The sequence below is a fragment of the Lissotriton vulgaris genome, chromosome 1_1, assembly GCF_964263255.1.
Source record: "Lissotriton vulgaris chromosome 1_1, aLisVul1.2, whole genome shotgun sequence".
In the NCBI taxonomy this organism is placed as follows: domain Eukaryota; kingdom Metazoa; phylum Chordata; class Amphibia; order Caudata; family Salamandridae; genus Lissotriton; species Lissotriton vulgaris.
In genome coordinates, this window is record NC_141685.1 from 320,814,164 (window position 1) to 320,841,854 (window position 27,691).

At 45.3% G+C, this 27,691-nt stretch overlaps 1 protein-coding gene across 2 annotated transcripts in view; it reads right to left on the reverse strand.

Annotated features, from left to right (window-relative positions):
* LOC147747116 (vitamin D3 hydroxylase-associated protein-like) overlaps nt 1-27,691 on the reverse strand; it is a 413,994-nt gene that overhangs the window by 177,562 nt on the left and 208,741 nt on the right. For both annotated transcript variants that reach the window (XM_086952365.1, XM_086952366.1), the window contains one exon: nt 1,057-1,263. In XM_086952365.1, the coding sequence (XP_086808491.1) occupies nt 1,057-1,263 (207 nt within the window). The remainder of the gene's footprint in view (nt 1-1,056; nt 1,264-27,691) is intronic.

Here is a 27,691-nt window from a genome sequence, read left to right on the forward strand (position 1 = left end):
AGGTACTTAGTTTAAGCTAGAAATAAGACTTCTATTGAAAATTATCACTATTTTATGCTGCTTACGGTTGTGAGAATGCAAAAGCATAACAGTATTTGTGAAAATCTGAATAAGCACATAGGGCCAGATGTAGGAAGCCTAATACCGGTCGGTAATGGCCGAAATTACCGAATTTCGGCCGTTACTGACCGGTATTAAGCATTTTAGATGTAGGGGCCTAATTTACGGATTCAGTAATTTACCGAATCGGTAATTTAAGGAATCGGTAAATTACCGAATTCTTAAATACCGATTCGGTAAATTACCAAATCCTTAATGTAGGAAGCACTCAAGTGAGTGCTTTTCACCTGTAAGAATTCGTCATTTACCACCAAATACAAGTTGGTGGTAAATAACGAAAACCGTGCCATGTGGCAGACATTTTCTTAGGTCATGTATGTGTGCCACATGTGCACCCATGCACTATTCAGGGGTGCAACAGGGTGTCAAAGTGACACCCTGTTGCACCCTTAAATGTGTTCCCCATTTTACTGAACCGGTATTTACCGATTCGGTAATTCCCACTCATTCCTATGGGCCTGGTGGCCCATAGGGATGAATGGGAAATACCGAATCGGTAAATACCGATTCGGTATTTACCGAATCTTACCGATTCGGTAAAAAATACCGAATGAATACCTACATCCCATTTACCGATTCTAAAATACCAAATCGGTAAAATTCGGTATTTTAGAATCAGTAAATCTGGATTAACTACATCTGGCCCTTAATGTCCTTTTGCTTTACTTTACCCTTTAAGGTCTGAATTATAATAATTTAGCAACTCTTTGGCTGTCTTCTGAATCTTTATTTCATCTACCAACCATGAAATAAAAGTCAATTATTTGATAGAAAAGTCATTTTGTGATATAAGAGTCCTTATGTGAAGTTTGTTTTCGGGGCGGAGGGTAAAAGTGAGGTGTTAGGTTGTGCAGTAGCTTGCTGGAGAACTTCTTTAAAAAAAAAACCATAAGTGTTTTGCCAATGACAATCAAAAATGCTGAGCCCTTAATTTACCTTAGCCTATATGCTGTTGGTCTGAGTGCACAGATTCCACAGAAACTGGATGGACAGCGGACACTTCCACCCATATCTGTCCCAAGCCCAATGATGGATCCGCCCCCGGAAATCAAAGCCCCTTCTCCACCTGAGGATCCTCCAGGGGTCTTCTTGTGATTCAGGGGATTGAGGGTCTGCCCGTGAATTGGGTTGCTGCAGTCATAACTAAATTGAGTGAAACAAAACGAGATATAATTAAAAATAACTGAACACATTTTTCAGAATTTTGCAAAAGCTGTTGGCCAACATAGAGCCATATGGAGAGCCACAGTTCTCATACTTTAAGCATACATTTAGATCTCCGTGCTATGCTCGCATGTGCTTATATTGATAGAGTTATGATGCATCAACAATAACATGACTCTACTTTAATTTGCAGAAGACATACCTAGATAAAAAGCAGGCTATGGGTTCTAGACAACTGGATAAAAATCTCCGAGAGTATTTGGGCACATAGAAGAGGAAGCTTGAGAGTATCCCAAATGTTTTGCACTGTAATGGGGAGCTGTAGAAAACCATAATTCTTCACAGTTTATTTGCAAGTGCAATAAAGTTGTTTTAGGGGTCTTCTTTACTTAAATGTTCTGATATTTGTGTTCCTATAGTTCTGACATATTGCGTCACATGTTGCATTTGGTTCCTATGCAAACCCCCCCCCCCCCCCCCCCCCCCCCAGACTGATCTTTTATCCAAGGTGCACAAAGGGACTCATATTTTACTCTTTTGGGATTTAGAAGTGAGTAAGTGCCACAGAGTTTAGGTGCCTTCCATGTTCAGGTCCAAGGACTGTGTCAACGCTGTTAAAAAATGCAGTTGATTTGGTCCTGCCAGCGTTCCTTAGATGCCCAGAAACCAATTACACACAGCTAAGTATCAATAATCAATAGTAACCATAAAGGAATTGGGTATACTGGTTATAAATTAACTATTAACAAACAATTTACATCAAACAAATAGGTATTGGTCAGAGGATAGATTATACCCAATACCAAAGCTCCTGTATGAATAGTAAATATGGTCAACAAGAAAAACACCATAAGGAGAATTTCTTATTGCTCATTGCAATACACTGTACAAGTATATGCACAGTATTTAAATATCGAGCAGAATTTTACGAACTCTTAATCTTTGTTTGTCTCATATACATTTTCAATTCTCATTTAATGCTCATTTAATGGACATCATAGAGGGTCTTCTGAGTCAATCAGTCTTCCACTACTCGGAATCTAGCCATGATCATTGAGTGGAAAAGTTGCATTGATATTATGTATTGTACTTATTAAATATTTAAATATAATGTGCTGTAAAGAGCAAAGAATAAATAAATAGATGTTAAACCCTACAGGAGATAATATAAACAGAGATTAAAACTGCTTTTAGTCACATGTTCATGATTGGTTACATAATTTAGGAAATGTTTAAAAGAGGAAAAGATTGATGCGCCCCTACTATTTACTGTGAGGCAGGTCCACAGGTTTGGCTCAAAGATAAACAATCCCTGTCCAAGCCAAAAGGTTTTGTCAATGCTTTTTGCTGATGCGGTTCAGCATTGTCAGCATTAGCAAAAGAAAACGGTTATTTCCTTTGCTGAACAGAAAGAAGGAGCCCCAGTGTTATGATGTATACGTACGTACATGTGTCTGAGTACACAGAGAGGCACCATGATTGCCATTTTGTATGCAAGCAGTACAAAAGGGGGTGGTGATGGACGGAGCATCTGAATCAATCAAACTCTCACACCCAGTCAAAAGATCTGGGTTTAATCCATCACCGTTCTTTAGCCCACTCTGCCACCCCAGTTCAGACATGGCTATATGCAAATCAGTCTGACCCTGTGCCTCATGGGAACAGTCCAGCCCGAACTGCGAAGCCATGTCTTCCCTGGACCAGACGTGAGTCCCTTGCTCACTTTGCGACTGGATTCAAGTAAGCCGGGCTGAAGACAGCTGGAATGCCAGAAACTGGTCCTCGGAAGCTTGTTTCCGGTCCAGGGAAGACATGGCTTGGCAGTTCGGGCTGGACTGTTCCCATGAGGAACAGGGTCAGACTGATTTGCATATAGCCATGTCTGAACTGGGGTGGTAGAGTGGGCTAAAGAACGGTGATGGATTAAACCCAGATCGTTTGACTGGGTGTGAGTGTTTGATTGATTCAGATGCTCCGTCCATCAACACCCCCTTTTGTACCGCTTTTGGCCGCCATAAGTGTGGCAGGGTATGCTCAGACGTGAGTCCTTTGCTCACTTTGCCACTGGATTCAAGCAAGCCGGGCTGAAGACGGCTGCAATGCCAGAAACTGGTCCTCAGAAGCTTGTTTCCGGTCCAGGGAAGACATCGCTTGGCTGTTCGGGCTGGACTGTTCCCATGAGGCACAGGATGAGACTGATTTGCATATAGCCATGTCTGAACGGGGGAGGCAGAGTGGGCTAAAGAACGGTGATGGATTAAACCCAGATCTTTCGACTGGGTGTGAGTGTTTGACTGATTCAGATGCTCCGGCCATCATCACCACCCCCTTTTGTACCAATTTTGTATTCAAGGACATATTTTGTGTGAAAAAGTGCAAAAAACACAAGCTGCACAAGCCACTCGCAATCTGGTCATTTGTGTAGTTTCCGTGATCTCATACAACATTTTTGCTGTAAATGCTATGTAATTACGCAGTGCCGCACAATGGTGTAATTTAGGAAATTTGACTTAACAATCATAACATGAAATTACCAAAATAAGGCGAGATTATGCATTGTAATGGAAATTGTGCCGGGACCTAGATATAAACAGAAGCAATGCGGCTCAAGTGCAGACCCACACTAAGCAAACACAGATACCAATGCCTACGAGAATGATGGCACCCGGGGGAAGCAAGTCGCAGACTAGTCTTTAACCCGGGGTGATTCGTACTGAGAAACAGGACATGGGTAGGCATAGGTAGATGGAGGGGGGGAAAAAGGGCAGGATTTCTTTAAGGTATATAAGAGTCAGGAGAGGCGTATACTGCCTCTTCTGGGTTCTGCATCACTAGGGGCGTTGAATAAGTTTAAAAGTTTGTCCTGTTGCTGGGCTCAGTTTCAACTCTACAGGGCCAGTGAGGTTTTCACCTACCTATTACCGCAGTGAAATATGGCAGGCATTGGTGGCATTCCAGGTAGGTGGCAACTCTGCGAGCCTCTGAGCAGGGGCATTGCCTTGCGGACCGCCATAGAGGTAAGGGCCGTGCTGCACACTCTTGGTGCAGCTGGCAGTCAGGATCTGTTGAGGCCTGGGGTGCTAGAAGAGGCGTGGGTGGGGTTCACGCCCGACACGGTCCACATCGGGTGGTGTATCCGCTACAGCTTCACCCTGAAGCCGGCAGGAGCAGTGCCCACACTCGTAATATTACCGTTTCAGGCAGTGCTTAGCTGGTGCACAGACACTATGCAAATGCGTGACAATGCATTTCAGTGCGGTGATGCGGATCACCATACTGAAATGCGTTAGAGTCAAGTTTGATGGGTGATACTTGGCAGAACTGGGCGTGGCATGCCTTTCTTATAACAGGCACGGGAGGAGGAAGACTGAGCAGCATGGGTTGGGCAGGAGCGGAAGGGCTCCGACGATGCTCCCAGTTTGGGGGGGAGGCGCCGCAGCCTTGGGGCCTGGGTACAGGCTCCGGTCTCCCCTGACCCTCGGAAAGACATGGGGGGATGAGCGGATTGTCGACATGCCCGTGCGAGACAGCAGGCATGGTATAAAAGGGAGCGCCCAAGCACAGGTCTCTGGGGGTGGGTGATGGGGTGGTCATGGAAGGGAAGAGCAATGCAAAATGAGTCTTGAAAGGTAAGGAATTGTGCAGACCAGCTGGCGGGAAGAAGGGTACTGAAGGGAAAAGAATCCAGTCAGAAAACTCGAAAAACTCTGAGGTGGTCCAAGGTGATGAGGATCCGGAGGATGATAAACACAAGAAGTGACTGCCATACATGGGGCTGGCAATGCTGCTATGATCCCACTTGTCCGACAAGACAAAAAAAAGAATATGGAAGCACAAGGATTGGATTAATATTTCATAATTGTAGTATATTTTACCTTTGAATGTATCACTTGGATTGAAGTGTTTCAGAAGTGTTTATTTTGTAACACATCTATCTAAATGTTGATACCAACCAGGTTAAATTAATTGAATAAATAAATGTATGTCCTTTTAAACAGAATTTCCTGTGTTTCCTGTGTTTAGAGTATCCTTAAAAATGTTCTAGTTCTGACTTAATGTCAATAATTGATTATTAAAATATTATTAGTGCCGGGGTATATCTGGTTTTGAAAGGACATTCCTTTGTGCACTGGGCATCGAAGCATGCTGACCAACAAATATACGGAAGGTGGGGCAAAAGTGGAATGTAATGAGGTCATTTGCTGCCTTGGTTGACTACGTTGGTTCCGCAAAGTGGTTGCCATGATATGCTTTTGATTCATCTGGGGGAAAACAATCTTGTGCAGTTATCTGGTTTGACACTTTTACAACATATGCAGTGGGATCATGAAGCAATCACAAGGAACGTGAATGGGACTGCATTGTGTGGACTGAATTTGTGCCACGCCATGTTAGGCAGGGGCCTGTAAGGCATACAGCAATTGATGATCTCACATAGGGGCATTAAGAAGAGGAGGCATGTTTGTTTTTTGGATGGCGGTGTGCATCGGTCTTGCATGGGAAATGCATACAACATGATTGAGTTGTGTGATGTGGTGAGCAGTTTGTGGCACAAGAGTATATGGTGCAGGTGAGATCACCGTTGAGAAGTTGCTGGTTGTGTGGGGGCAGAAAAACACCCTCTGGGATTTATTCTGGATGGCGGTAGTTTTGGTAGGGTGGAGAGTCATATGCGGGCTTATGCACAAGCTTGGGGGGAAGAAGAACGGAATACAGGTGAAAACTCAGTGTGCAGTATGTTGTCAAGTGAAGAGAGAGTTCAGGGGACGGTGTTGGGGAATGGAAGTTGGTGTGAGGCATGAGTGGGCGGAGGATGTATGGGGAAGTTCTGTATTTGTAAAGTTGATGTTATTTGTTTATTAAAGTTCAGTACATTTGAAACCATGTCCTAATAAATGGCTTTTATGCTAATCATGGGTCAAGTGTGTTTTGTTGTAGCACGAGGTGACGGCTATCCCTGTACGGTTATCCCTGTACAATCATGGGGAGGGGTCTAAAGTGCAAAGCCATGCTGTAAGATCAGTGTGTCTTTGGCTTAGAGAATGCCTGGGAAGCAATTCAACAAGCACTGGCACATCCAAATTAATCCCAATTTTTTATAATGGGGATATTACTATCATACCACTAGCCAGTATGAACCATAAGGTATTGCCAAGTATAGCCGGCATATATGCCTATGGATCAACATTTAAAAAAAAATAAGAATGTACTAAAGTCTTAAATATTCATGAGGAGTATATATACTGTGGTAAAGTTCACTAACATTTTCTGAAATGTACCATTGCAAATATATGTGGTTTCCTTAATGTGTATACATGGTAATGTGTCTATGTATTATTTATGTATTGGAAATGTTAACTTGTTGATGTCTTTAACTCCGTGAGTGGTACTTAGGCTAATGTTTTTGTAGGTACCTCACTATCTATAAGTGCACTATGGTATGATGCACTTAACCTGGGAGCAATGCTTATAGAACATGAATTCTGTATTACTCTTAATTTCAGTGTTATGTGCAAGACTGTGTTAGTACATTTCTGAAATCTAAAACACATTTTGTTTGAATTTCAGAAATGTTGTTTGGGAAGACAGCTAATATATTCCTGATGAAGGCGGCTATATTTTAATTGTCCGTTGAAACGCGTTGAAATAAAGGGAGAAGTGCAATATACATTCAGCAAGGACTATTCTGACTTTTGCGGAATATTAACCTTTACTTTGTACCTCCCTTTTTAGTTTTAGGAACTGTTTAGGCTGATTTTTTGTATATGAATTGTTCCTTTTTTATATTGTCTGTGTTCCCAACGTTATTTTATTTGTGTTTTTTAACTTGTTTTTAAATATATGAATAAATTGTGCATACCGAATTTATTTGCATTTACGGTATTGTGTTGTTAGTTACTGCATTGCTCCAAGTGACAGGTCTGTTTGATTGAAGTATATATGTCTAGTTGTCTGTAAGATTGGATGTCTTCTAACTAAAGTGCCAAAAAGGGAATTTTACTTTGACATACAGTCAGTTCTGGTACCCTATCCCTTTGGTGTTTGGGTCCCTCTCTCTTTTATTAGAGACAGCCAAATTAAAGCCGACCAGCCACCAGATAACATGAGTCAACGAGAGGCACATACTGCACTGCAGGAGTGAGGAGGTAACTTTGGGGTGGTTGAGAGCTAAAGTGGCAACAGGAAGAAAGGGGCGATATAGAGGGCATTTTAAACTGGGGACTAACTACAGTCCTACGTAAACATCTGCAAAATGCAAATAGTCAATGTCTAACGCTGGCTGGCCAAAAGCTCAGAGAGTGTGAGAGAGAGAGAGCGAGAGAGCGAGAGAGAGAGAGAGAGAGAGAGAGAGAGAGAGAGAGAAAGAGAGAGAGAGAGGGAGAGGGAGTGTGTGTGTTTTTAAGTAGCATAACAAGTACACAACTGGGAGAGTAGAAAGAATAAATAAGTCTGAGTCGAGGTGTGCATATATTAGAAGATTGGCCGCAAGAAATGGACCCATAACTGAAAAAATAAAGCGAGCCAGTGAAGCTGACTGAGTTAAGGGGAAATAAGAAACTGGTTGGCAGGAGCCCATAACAGGCAGACACAAGGATTGTGATGAATCTGAAGAGGCGCGCCAACATATTTAAGAAATCCAACCTAGAGAGAGGAACAGAAATTAAGATGGGAGAGAACAATGTTTCGAAGCAATAGCTCCACAGAAGAAAAAACTGAAAAAAGATTTTATTTTACGGATGTTACCCATTTTAGAGGCATGAGAGATAAGCTGAGGAAGTATAAGAGAAGATCAAATGCACCGCCAAGGCTACGATGTCAGGTAGAGAACAGCAGTTGGGAAGGTGTAAAAAGATTTCAGGAGGACTGGTAATATGTGATGATGAAGAGTTTTAAATTGAGGACATCTATGCCACCAGGGCAGAAAGACCAGCAGAAACCCACATTTGAAAGATGGTGGGGAAAGAATGAGAGGCGAAGAGCATGAGGGAGTCACCCACAAAGAAGGTAGACTTAAAGGGGAAATAAGATATGTCGGATAACAAAGGTGTAGTATAAAAAGGAAAACAGGGGCCCAGGACACTTCCCTGGGCACCTTCAGAGTGCACAGGGAAAACAGCCAACTTAGGATCTTCCCAAGAAACTGAGACAGATCATGCTTGAAACGAGCACTATACAGATCAATTGATGTTTAACAAGGAAGGAGACTGCAGAAGAGTAAGATGAGAGGCGCTTGAAAAAAAAATCGATGTTAGACAAGTATGAGACCAGGGAAAATATGACTGAAGCTGTACAGTTAAGTGGAGACTAGTGATGGTTGTGGAAACAGAGGCAGGATGATAGCAAAATTGTAGATCGCAGGGTACACGCCAGAAGGGAGTGAGGCATTGAATAGTAAAGAGAGACCTAAAGAAGAAAATACTGGAAACAGAATTCACTGTAGTCGATAGAGCTATATCAACCTGAGAAGCCGGAGGTTTGGCACAGACTAGGAAAGGTGATGGAGGGGAAACCCACACTAGGCTCCCTTATATCGTGAACTATGATGTTTTTATTCAGATCAGCCCCACCAACTATCTTAGTGGGGGAAATACAGTCCCCTGTTGTCTCACATATTCTATCTCATTTAACTTATACCAAAGGCAGACATTAGTGGGGCTCATATTACAATTGCAACTTTTCACTGTTGCATTTTACACATCCATGTGCAGCGTTGTTTTTTATATTTAGAGCTGATAACATCTTTCCATAAGTGTTTAAAATAACTCATGGATGAAATGTAGCTATTATTAGTACAGCCTGTACCTTTTCTGCCTGCCTGTCCCTGCTTGCCTCCACTGCGGGGATCCTCTTGCTGCCTTGTCCCGGCTAGCTGCTGCAACTTCAGTGATTCCCTCGCTGCCATCACGCCCGGGTCCTGCATCGCCGCAAGGAGTGAGCCTACAATTCCCAGGCTGCACCACAGTAAGCGCTGCTGCGCGAGTGAGGGGGAGGGGTGTGATCGCGCTTAAAGCGCAGCCTCTCCCTCCGCGGCAATGGATGCAGCCTGGGCGACGCCCGGGCCAAGGGTGGGCCCATGTGAGCCCGTTAGAGACCGGAAGAGGCCAGGCTGGGCCTCCCCTCCAAACCCCTTAACAATCAACAAATTAAGGTCGGTTTGCACTAGTTTATTGTTTATCTCCTTGAAGGCACCGATATTTCGGCATTTCGCTGTTATTGTACTCAGGATGAATACGCGAGAGGTTACGGGGAGAGGCGCAACATCTGGCGGTAGTGTGGAGGGGACCAATTCCTAATTAGAGCTAGCTCGGTCCTCGCCCACGAGATCTCACTAACTGAGCGCCGCCTATCTCTTGATCCCCTCCACTCTAAACGATCTTCAATGGGTGGTTTGATGTCTGCTCGTACCCCCGAACGCTGTTTGGTTACAGACACCCACTCTGGGCTGGTAGGAGATGTTAGCCACTCCCGGAATGTTACACCGGATGTTTCTATTGTACCAGAAGCCCCCATCATCTCAAGGACTACTGAGATGGTACAAAAGGGAAAAGCAAGTAGCTTGTTCCCTCGTATTTCTACAAGATCTGTGCCCCAACCTAAGCATCGATCCTCTGATTCAATCCCGGAGCCATCTATGAAGAGGAAGCGGGGAGGGGGCTGTCAGAGGCAGAAAAACACAAAATTGCAAAGGACAAACAAGAATGGAGGAGCTGCTTCGTAACTACCATCACCTATAGTAGATTCTCCGACGCCTTCCTCTGGTGGTCCGAATTTAGATTTAGTAGGTGCTCTCGCCCAGAGGGACATGAGGCTTTGTGAATAAACTGGGGAACTTAATCTCAACTTGTTTATCCCCAATTTTGGACAGATTGACATAGATTGAGAAAAGACTAACAAACTTTGAACTAGAAGTTATGTCCAATTATCGTTCCATCGAGGGTTCTTTGGCAAAATAAATTAATCGGTCTCCTGTAATTTCAACAACAGATGAGCTTTGTAATCTTGCAATACCCAAGCCTACACTGGGCAATCCTCCTTCAATAAGGCCATCGCCCTATCACTTAGGAGGGATTGTGGGGAAGCTACTGTTCCTAATGTTGGTGTTGTGGTATCAGGTGGAAATATGGGCGAAACAGGGAATATGTCTGGAGAATTTGCTAAATTTAACCCGAGCTCCCCAAGGAGGGAGGGTAGCAGACCATGCGTAAGGATAGTAAGTGATGCTGCACTACCTTCTACCACCCTCAACGAAGCCATTCAGGCCAGTTCTGTTTCTGGGCCAACCAGCCGAGATCTCTCTGCTATGCATGCAGGATTGGCACATAGATTAGACCCAGAAGGCCAACAAGACCTTCACCTTCCACCGGCCGCCGCCCTTTTGGTGGTGGTCTTGAGGAATGTTGCGGCTCTTCAGGCTGGGCAGACAGAATGCACCGACCAGTTAATGGCAAAAAACATGCACTGGCTCACAAAACAACTGAAGGAAGCTGTGGTATGGGATTGGGATAGCTGATAATGGCCAGACGTTCTGCATGGATAGGGCATTCTATGAAGCATGGGGAGGGGCGACTGCGTAGTTGCTAATTTCAACAATGAGCAAGTTGTCAGATTTCTCCTGGCCCACTTAGGTAGCAGAAATCAAGGGGATTATCCTGGGAAATTTTCCCTTTTGCCTTTAGGGTTCTTTCATAGACCCCACAATCTCCCTCCGCTTGAGGGGGGCGCCCAACATGTACCATCTACACACTTACATAGACCCTTTGACCTACATTTAGCTATAAGATTTGCTCCCCTGTCCTGCCTAGATGCTTGTGACGGACTACCATCTGAAGCCCCGACTGAGACTGAGAATTTCCTTATCCAGGCTGCTCCTTGTACCCAGATGAATTGAAGCCCCCACGTAGCAGCATCTATTCGAATGGAGAATACTGGGAATCTACTATTGATAGAAGGGGGAGGCGGCATAGCTTCTGACTCTACAAGTATTATATCATGGAACATCGCTGGCCTTCAACCAAAGACCATCTCTTCTGACTGGTCAATTTTCATAGAGAATTACGATATCATCACCTTTCAGGAGTCTTAGTCACTGAGCATTATTTTTCGCCCAGGTTATTTGTCCTTTGGCAAACCGGCCACTGTAAGATCTAAAGGGAGGCCATCTGGGGTTTGACCATTTTGGGTTAGACAGAGGGCGGGCTACCGGGTTGAAGAGTTAGTGATTGACAATCCGGATATTCTGGCTATTAAAATACATTCGGATTATGACTCAGAGCTTATATTGGTCAATGTCTATGCAAGAGGGATGGTGGGAGGGAAAACTTTAAAAGGTACATGTCATTGGGTTATCGCTGGCGACTTTAATTGTACGTTCGAGAAACTTGGCCCAGATGACGGTAGCCTTACCAGTTATGAGGACGCGATTTGGGGAATATCATCTCTGACGCTCCCCCCAATTATTAAATGGACAGTGGCAGTTCTCCAATTAAAAAGTTTATCCTTGGAGAGGGGGCCTAAGGGCTGTTAACAGGAGGCCGAAATCTGATAGTGAAGCTCCCATACTTTTGATAATGGGTCAAGAAGTAGTAGGACTGACTACTTTTTTATTAATTTAGAATCATGGACTAGGTTAAGGGATATGGAGGTTCATCAAAGAACCGAGAGTGACCATGATCCCTTGATATTGACACTAGAGGTAAAGGGCCATCTATCAGCAAGGGCAGGAATGGAAACCTCATCGGCAGACTTAATTATGTATCATGACTGCCGTAGATTAAAATGGGCACGGGTCTCAGAAGATGAGGGCACTATGGTCCTGATAAAGTCAACTCTTGAAGACAATCTTTTAGCCCTCTCTCATTTTGAAATTAGTGAGGCCACCCTCCCTGCCCTTACAAAGACCCATGAGGACCTGTTTGCAAAGCTAAAAGCTTTTTTTACAGTAAATACAAAAAGATTCTATAAGCAGCCTATTCAAAAATCTGCAAAATGGTATGATGGTGCATGTAGGACAGCTTTTAGGCACCTCTCTCAAGCCATTAGGTCGGTAGTAGCCCAAGAGGTAATTACAGCTAGGTCTGAATGTAAGGAAACCCAACTAAGGGCTAAAAAGACCTTTGATGAGAAAAGATGGAAGGACTTGCTATATGCAAGCAATGGGAAAAACTGGTGTCCGTTTTGGCAAATAATCAAATGGGGTAGTGGTGACGCTGGGCCGGTACCAGTTAATAATGTCCCACCAGAACCTTGGGCCGTGCACTATCAGATATTTTCATCTTTAACAGATAGTTCAAGACATTACCCTAGAGTAATCTCTGACTCAGTCCTAACCTTTAACCTAGGAGAAATCGAGAGAGCTTTGGACAGTGTCGCAGCAGGTAGGGCCCCGGGACTGGTCTGTATTCCGGCGGATATATTTAAAACCGATAGGCAGAACTGACTTAAATATATTCTCATTCTAGTCAATGGTTTGGCTGGAGGTGCCCCCATACCAAAATCCTGGCACGGGGCAGAAATTATCCCCATTTACAAAAAAGGGGACCGTGCCAGCCGAACTAATTATAGGCCTATAAGTCTTATAGACACTCTGCAAAAGATTGTGGCTAGATTAGTGCTTAGTAGGGTAAATAGGTGGATTGATGATAATAAAATTCTATCCACCTATCAAGCAGGATTTCGTTCCCACGTAAGCACTACTGACCAAGTTTTTAGATTCATGATGATTTATTGGAATACAGTGGTTTTAGCTGGGGGGACTCTCTAGGCAGCATTTATAGATCTTAAATCTGCATTTGACTTAGTGCCCCGCTTTAAGTTGTGGGACACATTGAAGGAAGCTGGGATGCCCCCTGAGATTTTATCATTTATTATTAAGCTTCATGAGTCTACCTATGCCTAGGTAAGGTGGGGACAAGAGGGTGAGGTAACTGATCGGTTTTCTGTGGACAACGGAGTTCGGCAGGGATTGCGTTTTGGCCCCTACACTTTTCTCATTGTTCATAAATAATGTTATCTCATATTACACTGAATATCCGACGGATGCCCCCACTCTGGCTTGTTCTAGGGTTCCGATCTTAATGTTTGCGGACAATACTTTAATTTAGTCTAAAACACAATCTGGTCTGCAACAAGCTCTTGACAGATTCACTTTATTTTGCAACGATTATGATTTGGTTGTCAATGTTGGCAATGCTAAATTCATGGTGTTGCATAAACATAAAACAGTGAAAGCTAGAGTACAAATGAATGGTGCATCTTTGGAGCAAACTGATTCCTTCACGTACCTGGGCGTTACTATGGCAAAAGGATGAATTGAAAGCCACAGATAGAGTTATTAGTCTTAAGGCATAATCAGGCATAATCAGCTAGCAGGGGCCCTTTTAAAAGAACAGCGGTTATCCTACACCAAACCAGTTGGCCCGGTACTCACTATTTACCAAGGGAAAGTTAGGGCTTCAATAATCTATGTTGCAGAACTCTGGGGATTCGAAAAGTTAGGTCCATTAGTCCTAGCCCAGAATAAGTTTCTGAGAGCATTGACTTGTCTTCCTCAATCGTCTCCTCTTAAACTCCTACTTTTAGATCTGGGATGTATTCCTTTTGAGGAGGCTGCAGGTTTTAGACCTCTTGCCCATTGGTGTAGACTATGGACCACCCCGGAGTTATCATCCTATGCCAAAGCTCTCAAGTACATTAGAGAAGACGATAAGTCCTCAAAAATTGGTTGTAAAAGATTAAGAGCACATTAATTGATATGGGCCTCGGCCATTTGTGGTAGGACCCAGAAGGGAGCCCGTTTTCATTGAAAAAAGATTTCAAAACTTTATATAGGGATATGGTCCGCCAGAAGTCCCTAGTCACTAGTGAATAGTAGCTCCCTAACTGGTCTATTTCTAGACCAGAAATATGAATACAGGATGGAGACCTATTAGGATAGCATTACGAAACCTAGTGACAGGAAGCTTTTTATCAATTTCGAGTGGGCTCCCTCCCTTTAAAATCGTTTACGGCAAAGTGAAGTGATGACTCAGACTCAAAATGCCATGGGTGTCCATCTCAAGAAGAGTCCTTAACCCATGTCTTGTTTATGTGCCCGGCCTACAAGGGCCCACGTCACAAATGGCTTAAGCCGATCTGTCAAAAAATTGGTATAAGATCATGCCAAACAGTTTTGTGAATCTTAAAGACAGATACTAGTAAAGTTGTAGTTATAGCTATGGCTAAATTTTTGAGCTGGACTTGGGCCTTTAGGAGGGAAAGTATGTAATCAAATGTAGGTTTTGTTATGTGTAAGTAACCTGTTTTATATCATGTGTTGTTGCTTTCTCTTGGCGATTGAGTGTAAATTGCACAGAGAGATATCGCTCTAACTTTGTGCCATAATTGGGTTTAAATTGTTGATCAAATCCTCTCTTCTCTTACTAAAATTAAGTCAATTTTAAGTACTGATATGGTATAGAATTCTAATGGAAAGTATTTTATTCATATTTTAATCTTACTGACCCTGTTTTCTATAATATTTTATGCCATTTTATCATTTGTATGTATTTTATGTGTCTTTTATGATTGAAAAAGATCGAATAAAGTCTAATTGAAATTGAGTACAGCAATTACAGTTACACAAGAGCCAAAGAGTGTGAGAGGACTACTGCACTCAAATGATTGATGTTTTTTTTCTATGCAACAACAGTCCGTGCTCCTTACTTGAATTAGACATATGGTATGTTTGCGACCCCGTTGTCAGGGGAGGCTCATAACAATAACTGCGGTACAAAAGGGGGTGGAGCATCTGAACCAATCAAACACTCACACCCAGTCAAAAGATCTGGGTTTGATCCATCACCATTCTTTAGTCCACTCTGCCACCCCAGTTCAGACATGGCTATATGCTGCAAATCAGTCTGACCCTGTGCCTCATGGGAACAGTCCAGCCCGAACTGCCAAGCCATGCCTTCCCTGGACCGGAAACAAGCTTCCGAGGACCGGTTTCTGGCATTCCAGCCGTCTTCATTCCGGCTTGCTTGAATCCAGTGGCAAAGTGAGCAAGGGACTCACGTCTGAGCATACCCTGCCACACTTATGGCGGCCAAAAAATGGTGCAAAAGAGGGTGGTGATGGACGGAGCATCTGAACCAATCGAACACTCACACCCAGTCAAAAGCTCTGGCTTTGATCCATCACCGTTCTTTAGCCCACTCTGCCACCCCAGTTCAGACATGGCTATATGCAAATCAGTCTGACCCTATTCCTTATGGGAACAGTCCAGCCCGAACTGCCAAGCCATGCCTTCCCTGGACCGGAAACAAGCTTCCGAGGACCGGTTTCTGGCATTCCAGCCGTCTTCAGCCCGGCTTACTTGAATCCAGCGGCAAAGTGAGCAAGGGACTCATGTCTGAGCATACCCTGCCACACTTATGGCGGCCAAAAAGCGGTACAAAAGGGGGTGGTGATGGACGGAGCATCTGAACCAATCAAAGACTCACACCCAGTCAAAAGATCTGGGTTTGATCCATCACCGTTCTTTAGCCCACTCTGCCACCCCAGTTCAGACATGGCTATATGCAAATCAGTCTGACCCTGTGCCTCATGGGAACAGTCTAGCCCGAACTGCCAAGCCTTGCCTTCCCTGGACCGGAAATAAGCTTCTGAGGACCAGTTTCTGGCATTCCAGCCGTCTTCAGCCCGGCTTGCTTGAATCCAGTGGCAAAGTGAGCAAAGGACTCACATCTGCGCATACCCTGCCACACTTATGGCGGCCAAAAAGTGGTACAAAAGGGGGTGGTGATGGACGGAGCATTTGAACCAATCAAACACTCACACCCAGTCAAAAGATCTGGGTTTGATCCATCACCGTTCTTTAGCCCACTCTGCCACCCCAGTTTAGACATGGCTATATGCAAATCAGTCTGACCCTGTGCCTCATGGGACCAGTCCAGTCCGAACTGCCAAGCCATGCCTTCCCTGGACCGGAAACAAGCTTCCGAGGACCGGTTTCTGGCATTCCTGCCGTCTTCAGCCCGGCTTGCTTGAATCCAGTGGCAAAGTGAGCAAGGCACTCATGTCTGCCACCCCAGTTCAGACATGGCTATATGCAAATCAGTCTGACCTTGTGCCTCATGGGAACAGTCCAGCCGGAACTGCCAAGCCATGCCTTCCCTGGACCAGAAACAAGCTTCCGAGGACTGGTTTCTGGCATTTCAGCCGTCTTCAGCCCGGCTTGCTTGAATCCAGTGGCAAAGTGAGCAAGGGACTCACGTCTGAGCATACCCTCCCACACACAGTTTTGAATTGAGGACATCTATGCCACCATGGCAGAAAGACCGGCAGAATCCCACATTTGAAAGATAGCTGTGAGAGAATGAAAGGCGAAGAGCATGAGGGAGTCACCCATAAAGAAGGTAGACAAAGGCAAAAAAAATAAGATATGTCGGATAACAAAGGTGTAGTATAAAAAGGAAAACGGGGGCCCAGGACACTTCCCTGGGCACCTTCAGAGTGCACAGAAAAAACAGCCAACTTAGGATCTTCCCAAGAAACTGAGACAGATAATGATTGAAACGAGCACTATACAGATCCATTGAGGTCTAACAAGGAAGGAGACTGCAGAAGAGTAAGATGAGAGGCGCTTGAAAAAAAAAATCGATGTTAGACAAATATGAGACCAGAGGAAATATGACTGAAGCTGTCTAGTTTAGTGGAGACTAGTGATGGTTGTGGAAACAGAGGCAGGATGATAGCAAAATTGTAGATCGCAGGGTACACGCCAGAAGGGAGTGAGGCATTGAATAGTAAAGAGAGACCTAAAGAAGAAAATACTGGAAACAGAATTCACTGTAGTCGATAGAACTATATCAACCTGAGAAGCCTGAGGTTTGGCACAGACTAGGAAAGGTGATGGAGGGGAAACCCACACTAGGCTCCCTTATATCGTGAACTATGATGTTTTTATTCAGATCAGCCCCACCAACTATCTTAGTGGGGGAAATACAGTCCCCTGTTGTCTCACATATTCTATCTCATTTTACTTATACCTAAGGCAGACATTAGTGAGGCTCATATTACAATTGCAACTTTTCACTGTTGCATTTTACACATCCATGTGCAGCGTTGTTTTTTATATTTAGAGCTGATAACATCTTTCCATAAGTGTTTAAAATAACTCATGGATGAAACTGTAGCTATTATTAGTACAGCCTGTACCTTTTCTGCCTGCCTGTTCCTGCTTGCCTCCACTGCGGGGATCCTCTTGCTGCCTTGTCCCGGCTAGCTGCTGCAACTTCAGTGATTCCCTCGCTGCCATCACGCCCGGGTCCTGCATCGCCGCAAGGAGTGAGCCTACAATTCTCAGGCTGCACCACAGTAAGCGCTGCTGTGCGAGTGAGGGGGAGGCGTGGTGATCACGCTTAAAGCGCTGCCTCTCCCTCCGCGGCAATGGGCGCAGCCTGGGCGACGCCCGGGCCAAGGGCGGGCCTATTTGAGCCCGTTAGAGACCGAAAGAGGCCGGGCTGGGCCTCCCCTCTAAACTCCTTAACAATCAACAAATTAAGGTCGGTTTGCACTAGTTTATTGTTTGTCTCCTTGAAGGCACCCATATTTCGGCATTTCGCTGGTATTGTACTCAGCACAGGATGAATATGCGAGAGGTTACGGGGAGAGGCGCAACATCTGGCGGTAGTGTGGCGGGGACCAATTCCTAATTAGAGCTAGCTCGGTCCTCGCCCACGAGATCGCACTAACTGAGCGCCGCCTATCTCTTGATCCCCTCCACTCTAAACGATCTTCAATGGGTGGTTTGATGTCTGCTCGAACCCCCGAACGCTGTTTGGTTACAGACACCCACTCTGGGCTGGTAGGAGATGTTAGCCACTCCCGGAATGTTACACCGGATGTTTCTATTGTACCAGAAGCCCCCATCATCTCAATGACTACTGAGATGGTACAAAAGGGAACAGCAAGTAGCTTGTTTCCTCGTATTTCCACAAGGTCTGTGCCCCAACCTAAGCATCGAACCTCTGATTCAATCCCAGAGCCATCTATGAAGAGGCAGCGGGGAGGGGGCTGCCAGAGGCAGAAAAACGCAAAATTGCAAAGGACAAACAAGAATGGAGAAGCTGCTTCGTAACTACCATCACCTATAGTAGAGTCTCCGACGCCTTCCTCTGGTGGTCCGAATTTAGATTTAGTAGGCGCTCTGGCCCCAGAGGGACATGAGAGTTTGTGAATAAACTGGGGAACTTAATCTCAACTTGTTTATCCCCAATTTTGGACAGATTGACATGGATTGAGAAAAGACTAACAAACTTTGAACTAGAAGTTATGTCCAATTATCGTTCCATCGAGGGTTCTTTGGCAAAAAAAATTAATCGGTCTCCTGTAATTTCAACAACAGATGAGTCCTGTAATCTTGCCATACCCAAGCCTACAAGCTTGTTTCCGGTCCAGGGAAGGCATGGCTTGGCAGTTCGGGCTGGACTGTTCCCATGAGGCACAGGGTCAGACTGATTTGCATATAGCCATGTCTGAACTGGGGTGGCAGAGTGGGCTAAAGAACGGTGATGGAGCAAACCCAGATCTTTTGACTGGGTGTGAGTGTTTGATTGGTTCATATGCTCCGTCCATCACCACCCCCTTTTGTACCGCTTTGGCAGCCATAAGTGTGGCAGGGTATGCTCAGACGTGAGTCCATTGCTCACTTTGCCACTGGATTCAAGCAAGCCGGGCTGAAGACGGCTGGAATGCCAGAAACCGGTCCTCGGAAGCTTGTTTCCGGTCCATGGAAGGCATGGCTTGGCAGTTCAGGCTGGACTGTTCCCATGAGGCACAGGGTCAGACTGATTTGCATATATCCATGTCTGAACTGGGGTGGCAGAGTGGGCTAAAGAACGGTGATGGATCAAACCCAGATCTTTTGACTGGGTGTGAGTGTTTGATTTGTTCAGATTCTCCGTCCATCACCACCCCCTTTTGTACCGCATAACAATAACTGGGCGAGTATAGCATATGTACCAATAATTGAACTCAGTGGTGCTTATTTCATCAACTTAAGAGGGATTTCTGGAAAGTGGACTAAATTTACATAATTCCATTTGAGGAAATTATGCAGAATGCCCCCAAAACCTTGCATAATAATGCAAATGTTAGTTCGACATTTTGCACTATTTTTAGCACGAAATGTGTCCTTGAGTCCTCTGTTCACTGTGCTTTTGACTGAGAGTCTGAGACTGTGAAAGGAGAGACTTTCTTCTGCGTGAAGGGTAGAGCCCAAGCTGAGAAGAGCTGCAGGGAGATTATGGTGCACCAGACCGCGGGAACTACAAGTCTGAGTGCAGTGGGATACGGTGAGTGAGGTCATAGTGGTGCTTGCCAGTCTGTGGTTATAAAGATAATGGCATTGAGTAGGTCAGTAGAACGGTGCAGTTACCACATTATCGGATGTCTAGTGCAGGACGTTACAGTGCTCCCTGTGACTTCTAATAAGTACTCTGTGACATACATTACCTGGAAGTGCCAATATTCTTTGGTGTGCGCTAATTTGCAACAAGTTGCTATTTAGTATCAGATCATATATTTTACATTTGTTTGCTGTTTTGTTCAATTTCCTGTTGCTGCAGGCCGTTCTGTTTTGCAGCTGTCAAAAAACAGTGTTCGCATATTGGTTGTTGCTGGTGGAAATTGGTGTGGTGGGTGGAATGAGAAAGGGCCACTTATCTCATTTAATTCGGCCAGTACAAATTAAAATAATGGCACAATATATCTTGTGTGACATTTTCTCATGGAGGCAGTCCCCTCAAAAATCGGTAGCAACATGAGGGCGCTCCGTACAGCGGGATGACATGGCTGTGACTGACCACCAGTATGTGGTAAGGAGCGGGCAGAACCATAACATATGCAGAAGAACCACATCTGTGAGGTGACAGCGCAGGTAAATGGCGTCTGTGCAGTTAAAATATTTGTTGATTTTAGTTGGAGTGAGGTATGCTCTCTGCAGAACATAGTATTGTATTAGGCAGAAGCGCGTGTTCCTGGAGACATGGATGGGGCCTTCCAGTATGATGACCTACCCTTTGTCCTTACAGTGGCTCTGTAGATCTGTTTCCCAGCATTGTCTCTGGTGTGATAATGACACTGAGATGTGATGCAGAAGTGAGGCGGCAAATCATTTGGTGAGGTGTCTGCCCCGTCCGATGACATGTAGGTATTTAACGGTCAAATGTGTTTTAGGTTCGCCCGGTCATGTCTCCCCATTTGTTACCCAGGGCTGCAATGAGTGAGTGGTGTAGTAAGAACTGGCCAGGTTGCAATCCAGCTTCCTCGATTAGTGTGTCATATGGTGCCAAGACTCCATTGGGATACAAGTCACCCACAGTGTGAATTCCTGCACTCTGCCATAGGGATAACTCAGCTGGTGTAGTCGCTGTCCAGCCCCTGGGGGTGCCCTGTAAGGGCAGTGCCGGTACAAATGGTATTGTCGTCCGCATTATGTGAAAGCTCCTACGGTTACATTGGTACGTGACTTGGAGCAACAGAGGTTCTGGTGGCTTACCCTTGGTGCAGGAGCAAAACAACGAGATTAGGGAGAAAATTGAACAAGGCAGTGAGGTTGCGGCTGTGCTGCTTAATTGGAGGCCCGCCATCCATTTGGCCACCCACTGGAGCTGCACAGCGAGGTAGTATTGTTCCATGTTTGGCACAGCTCATCCTCCTTGGTTCATTGGCAGATAGAGTTTGGTGAGGGCTACACAGCAATGGGAGTTAGCCCAAAGAAAGTCCCTCAAGAGGGGGTGGGATGTAAAGAGGCAGATTAGTGAAATATAGGATTATCATTTCAAGCAAGGCTATGTGTCCCATGGGGTGAAAGAGTACCCCAAAAGCACATCGGAGAGTGGAGGGCTGTCATCGCCCTTCCAAGATTCCCGTCCAGAAGGTCCATAACTCCATATACTGATGATACACTCTTATTTCCACATATCAAAAGGCGTCTATTTGCCATGTTCTGGGGGCTCCGTTAAGTGTGTAGGCCGGGCTTGGACAAAAGGATCAAAGGGGTATAGGCATGAATTTGCCCTTTTCACCCGTATGCCTGCTAAGGCCGCAAAATCTTCTAGGGTGTGGGCCCAGCAGGGGGGGGGATTGACCTACATCCTTAAGATATAACAAAAGGTCTTCTGCGTACAGTGAGATTACCTGTGTGCCATGTCCTGAAGTGATGCCCCATTCTGCACCCTGTGCACAAACGGCCACTGCAAGGGGCTCTATGGCCAGAGAAAAGCAGCGGTGCAGTGGGCATTCCTGCCGGGTGCCCCGGCCCACTTGGTCTGGGTTGGAGATATATGGGTCTGTCTTAACCCTGACTGTCTGTTCACTGTACAGTAGGCGAAACATGTGAAGGAATTTGCCCCGGATACTGTACCTGGGTAGGCTGTCAAATAGAAATTCCCATTCCAGAGAATCAAAGGCCTTTTCAAGTATTAGACATCCCAAGTGAGGCCATGGAGTCGTGGGGTAAGTAGCAAACTGGAAAAATGTCTTAGGTGTAGTGATGTGTCATGGGCTGGAACAAAACTGTTCTGGTCAGTATGACTCAGGGACTAAACCAGTGGTGGCAGTGGGTTGGCTAATATTTTAGCTAGTATCTTGTAGTCAGTATTCAATAGGGCCATGAAGTGATAAGAACCTAAAGCAGTAGGGTCTTTCCCTGGCTTGGGCAGGGAAATCAGAAGTGCCTCGTGCAGTGATGGAGGAGGAGTGGAAGATGCAAGGGCTGACATAGACAGTGCGTGTAGCTGCGGAGCCAAGGTCACAGTATTGACATTGTAGTATTCGGCGGGTAGGCCATTGGATTGAGGGGTTTTGTCCTACACCAGGGCTTTGAAGAATTCATAGATCTCAGATAGCGTGATGGGTACATTTAGTTCTTTGCGTTGTGCGTGAGTAATTGTTGGCAGCTATACATGGGCAAGGATGATGTCCAAGTGTGCCTGGTTAAGGGAAGTTGTGGATTGGTATAGAGATGCATAATGTTGGGTCATTTCAGTGTGGCTTCTGTGTTGTGTGTGAAGATGTCCCGCATGGTCTCACAAAATGGGAATATGGGGGCAGGGCTGTTCTTGGCGTTTCAACCACGGCAATAAGAGTCTGCTCAGTCCAATGCTGCATGTGGAATGTGCTACATAGTTCGAGCAACAAAGGCATTCTAGGAGTGAAATGTGTTCCCTGCATGCCTCAACTAGTTGTTGCTGCACCTGCCTCAAGTTGTAACACTGTGCGTTTGATATTCCTGACGGTGTCCCGCATGTTCTTGCGAATGTTCCAAGTGAGTCCTAAGCAGTGTCCCCGAATGGTCACTCTAAAAGCGTCCCACTCAAGTAGTGTGTTCTGTATGGAACCGCCATTAAAGTCAAAGTACTCCGCTGTTGTGGCATCAAGGGATTCCTGAAATGGTTGGTCCTCTTGAGCCGCTGGTTGGAAGTGCCTCACTGGTATTGCAGGTGGGCCCGTTTCCCATGTTAACTGCAGTGACTGTGGGTCGTTGTCAGAGTGTGTGCGCCCCAGGTAGTCAGTCTGTTTGACGACGGGAATGAGTGCAGGCGATCCCACTATGCGGTCTATTCTGACATGTAAGTCATGTGCCGAGGAATAAAAGGAGTACATTCATGAGTCAGGGTTGCTTGTGTGCCATATGTCTATCAGGGACCAGTAGGCAACCGAGGCAGTTAATACCTGTGCGTTGGACGTGGCTGTGGTGTGCGACAGAGGTCAAAAGGAGTGGTCTGTCATTACATCAAGAACAGAATTAAAGTCGCTGCCCAGCAGCCATGGATTCCCTCTCCAATGGGCCAAGATATCAGACACCCTGTGCAGGAATGAGGTAAGGTCTATGTTAGGGGCAGATATTGACCCTGTCAGGATTCGTTGACTGTTGAGGCGTCACTCATGAACACATACTTGCGTTATGTCTCCATCACCACCTCCTTCAACATCCCCCTGGTCTGGGATGAGTAACCCGCATCCGGTGAACAGAACAGCACTCGGCTCTCAACACTCCGCGCTTTCCGTTAGCGTGCCGACATTCTATACCATTGACAGCACCACCCACCCGTCTTTGTGAACTTTCGTGACTTTGGGATGTACCCTCATGATAACGGCCTATTGGGTCTTTACACCACCCGATGCCTGGTTTTGGAACCCCGCATCCGGTGAACAGAACAGCACTCGGCTCTCCGCACTCCGATCTTTCACTTAGCATGCCGACATTCTATACCATTGACGGCAGCACCCACCCGTCTTTGTGAACTTTCGTGACTTTGGGATGTACCCTCATGATAACGGCCCATTGGGGCTTTACGCTACCCGATGCCTGGTTTTGGACTGGGTTGGAATTATCACCGGTCCTCCGATACCGCAATCTTCTAGTTTATTCAGCCCTGAAGAGTCACGGGTTACTACCCGTCTGAAGAAACATGTGTCGGCTGGTTTCTCCTTTGAATCTCCTCTTGAAGGAGGACAATAATTATATATAAAACCAAGAAAATCAACTTGTGCTTGTCGGTCTTGTTTCCTTACTCTGGATATTTTCATTACAAAGACTGTGATACTTGCACTTTACATGTGTTACCATTAACGTAACGTGTGCTCTTGACTCAGTATTTACATGTTGCAGGGTAGGTTGTGACCTACTCCTTTCTCAGGGGTTTTGGGTCTCCCCTGACCAAGTAGCACCGTTCTTATTCTGGCAATTTTTCTTATCTCACCTCTACCTGATGTGCGCCAATTTTTCTGAATACTAAAACCATATGCAGGATTCTTATTTAGTAGCAAGCACCTGCCCACACCAGCACCATTGAAGGTGCTCCACCTCAATTTGCGTCAGGTGAGTTTGCTGTAAGAGTGCAATATGGGTGGATCTGCTTTTGAGTTAAGAGTATATGGAATATCGGCATCGACATTATTGCATACAAGTCATCCCGAAGGTAGGCCCTAAGTAGCTCATGAGGCAGGGTGCACTGTAATTAAAATGTTGGACGTGTACTTTAAAGTTTTACATGTCCTGGTAGTGAAAAACACCTACATTTATATTTCACTACTGTGAAGGTTAGTGCTCCCATCGCATAACATTGGGTTACCTTATTACATTTAATAGGTGTTAACTTTTAACTGGGAACAGGTGAGCATTTCATGTTTGGTGCCGGAGAAATTGTAATGAAAGAAGTCTCTTTAATGGTAAAGTCAGATTTTAAGTTACAATTTTGAAAATGCAATTTTCAGAAAAGTTGGCATTTTCCTGCCTTAAAGTATTTGGTGCCTGAAGCCTGTCCTAGGTCACATGACTGGGTGCATTTGGCAGTTTGACTTTGTTTATCCCTCTCAGACAGCCAGGTGTAGTACCAGGTGGGATTTTAATTCTGCAAGTAGGATTGAAGATTTTGGCGTATTTGGGTAACTCTTGTAAGGAGGTGTTCTTGCTAAAATCCGCCAACTGCTGTGTGGCAGAATGCTTTCCTATTTGAGCAACACTATGACAATGAGAACAATGTGAGGCTTTTGAATGCGAGTTGGCACGTGAGATTTGGCACCCTCTAGCGCAATTTCTGTTTGCCAGGAGGACTTTCAGCATGATTCTATGAACATGAGTGGTCGCGAGTAGTCGCGGTCAGGGGGCAGCTTCCGAAGTATATTTTTTACTCAAGCAGCAGCAAAATCAACTCAAAAATAGGTTTTCCGATATGTATTCTACCCAAATGGATGGTCTAGGTAGCTTTGTTGAGCTCAAAGTGCATTCTCTATTTTGCTTTTTTTTTAAACAGGAATTGAGGGGCCTATGAGGATGGTAGACGGATCAGCGTCCGTCCGCCACCCCGAGGTGGAGGGACCGTCCGCAGGGGCAGCGGCGTTCCATCCGTGCGAATTAGGATGTGACCGCCACCCTGGCGGTGACAACTTGCATATTTTACATTGCGGTGGGTGCTGCTTTAAGCAGCACCCGCCGCAATGTAAAATATGCATGTGTAGCCTTGGCATGCACAACTTGGCAGGCACCGCGTGGTGCCTGCCACCCTGTGCATGGCAAAGCAGGGGGGTACCATAGGTACCCCCCCATGTGCACCCCCCAACACCCTGGGGGCTCGCAACGGGCCCCCAAACACAAAGGACCACATGCTTTTCCACGGCGGAAAAGCCGCCTTGGAAAAGCATGTTTTCTGCCCCATCCTAATATGGCTGGCGGTGTCTGATAGACACCGCTACCATATAAGAGCTTTTCCGCCACAGTCGGAAGGCGACCGCGACGGAAAAGCGGCGGACGGGAAGACCGTCCGCCGCTGATCCCCCAGCCATCCTAATGTGGCGGGGGGTCTTTGAAGCACCGCAGCGGTGAATCCGCATCCTCCGGGCCGGCAGTAGCTTCCGCCGACCCAGAGGATGCGGATTCACTGCAATCCTAATCAGCCCCTAAGTGCCACGGAGACTCCAACTTCCTCTTCCTGTCCAGAAGGCTCCTCCCACTGCCTTGTCCATCACTTGGTCTCTTTTTGTTTAAATTTGGAAGGAAAGGATCACTCTCTTTCTCTGAATCCAAGGTATTCATGGTGAAAATTTGTGTTCCCATCAGATACCCGTCCTGTGCCGCCCTACATCATTTGGGATCCTTCACCCGAAGGAAGTGGAAACATGTCCACTATGTATTAGGTATATTGTAGCCTAATTGTGTAGAAGGATGCAGGGATGTGTTGGGAGAAAGAGTGGTATCGGGGGGTAAAAATAACTAGCAGTGCAAATTAATGAAAGTGCTATGTGCAACAGATAAGTGAATGAGTTAATATTGGGTTCCAGGAATGGAAAATGAATTTTAATAGGATCCTACCCACACCCAAAGTTAAAAAACAGTGCAAAGTAATGTAACAAATGACTACTTGGATGTAATCAAGGTCGACATGTTTTTGCAGAATAGTAGGGTCCAGGGATCCCTGTCTGCTTCTTCAGGACCATAACAGAAAATGCTACTGCTGATGAGTGTATTATAGTGATTTAAAATCATATCACCTGAAATCGCCCGTCGAGATGATCAGGATAGTCAAAGAATCATAATGGACGAACAAACACACACAAAAAAATACACAGTTAGTGACAATAGCTTATGAAGAGAGACAGATATCTCGTGAAAAGTACATGATGCCAAATAATATTGGTCAGTGGTTGCTTGATAGTCAACCTAAGTTGGTCAGATAAGAATAGCATTATATTCACTCACCCACGGTCTGGGGAATAAACTCTCCACCTCACCCGGCTACAGCTCAGGTACAAATGGAGCACCGCTCTATTGAAAAGAAAAGCGAAGAAAACACTATAGAAAGAGGAAGAGCTAACAAGAGTTTAGGCTAGACACGCCCTGTCCCTGGCACGCATAGGTCATGCATTTCTAGAATTGCATTTAGCAACCTTCGTGAGCGCCTGCCTGACGCGGCTGCAAATGTACGGAAGGTAGCTAGTATCAGAGATATTAACCTAGAATGTCATAACGTTGCAAGTACATTCTGATCGTAATTTGAAGTACATGCGCTAAGCAGAACTGCAGTGAGAGAAGTTTTTGGCCCAAAAGCTCATGCAAAAAGCGGAACACAGACCGCTTGTATATCAAGCGTCCAAAACGGAGTGAAGTCAAATTAGAAAAAGTGCTTTGGAAATCGCATCGATACAACCAGAAGTTACTGCCACCAAGTACAAGAAAACTAAAGATTTCGTATCCGCCCCATGTGCGCTGTGAACTCGCATGAGCCCACTAAGTCTGTCCCGTCCCCTCTCAAAGCGCTTACCTGTCCGTCTGTACTCCTGACATCCGTCTAGGCTGTCATGTGGGAGGTACCTGGACGGACAGGAAGCGAACATTTAAACTTTCCTTCACAGGCTACGAAAAAGGTCACGTGACTACTTGTATTACGTGCGCTAATTCCACAGGGCTGCTGGGGATTGTAGTTTGTCTATGTGGTAGATATCGCCACACAGATGGAAATAAAAGAGACACTGAGGTAGTTTGTCACACGTGAGTCTTTTATTTTTTATTTAAATTTTTTCGATCATTTATAAACTGACACATGCTGTATTTGATGATATTGTGGGAAACATTAATGCCTCAGGTTGAGCAGAAAATTGTAGTTTGGCTCATATAGATGTGCGTATATTGCGCTGCAATTACGTCAGGCTGCTTGAAATCATAGTCGGTCAGTGTCATTTGGAACAAAAAAGCCTTTTAAGGATCTGTGCCAATTGTGACAATTGTCTTTGCAGGAAAGACTAACACTATATACAATGCGATGAAACTCTACATTAAACCACGAGACCTAATATAATCGTGAGGAGCTTCACGATTGTGTGAGGCTGCTGAAAGTAGTGGTCTATGTATGTGTTATTCATGCCA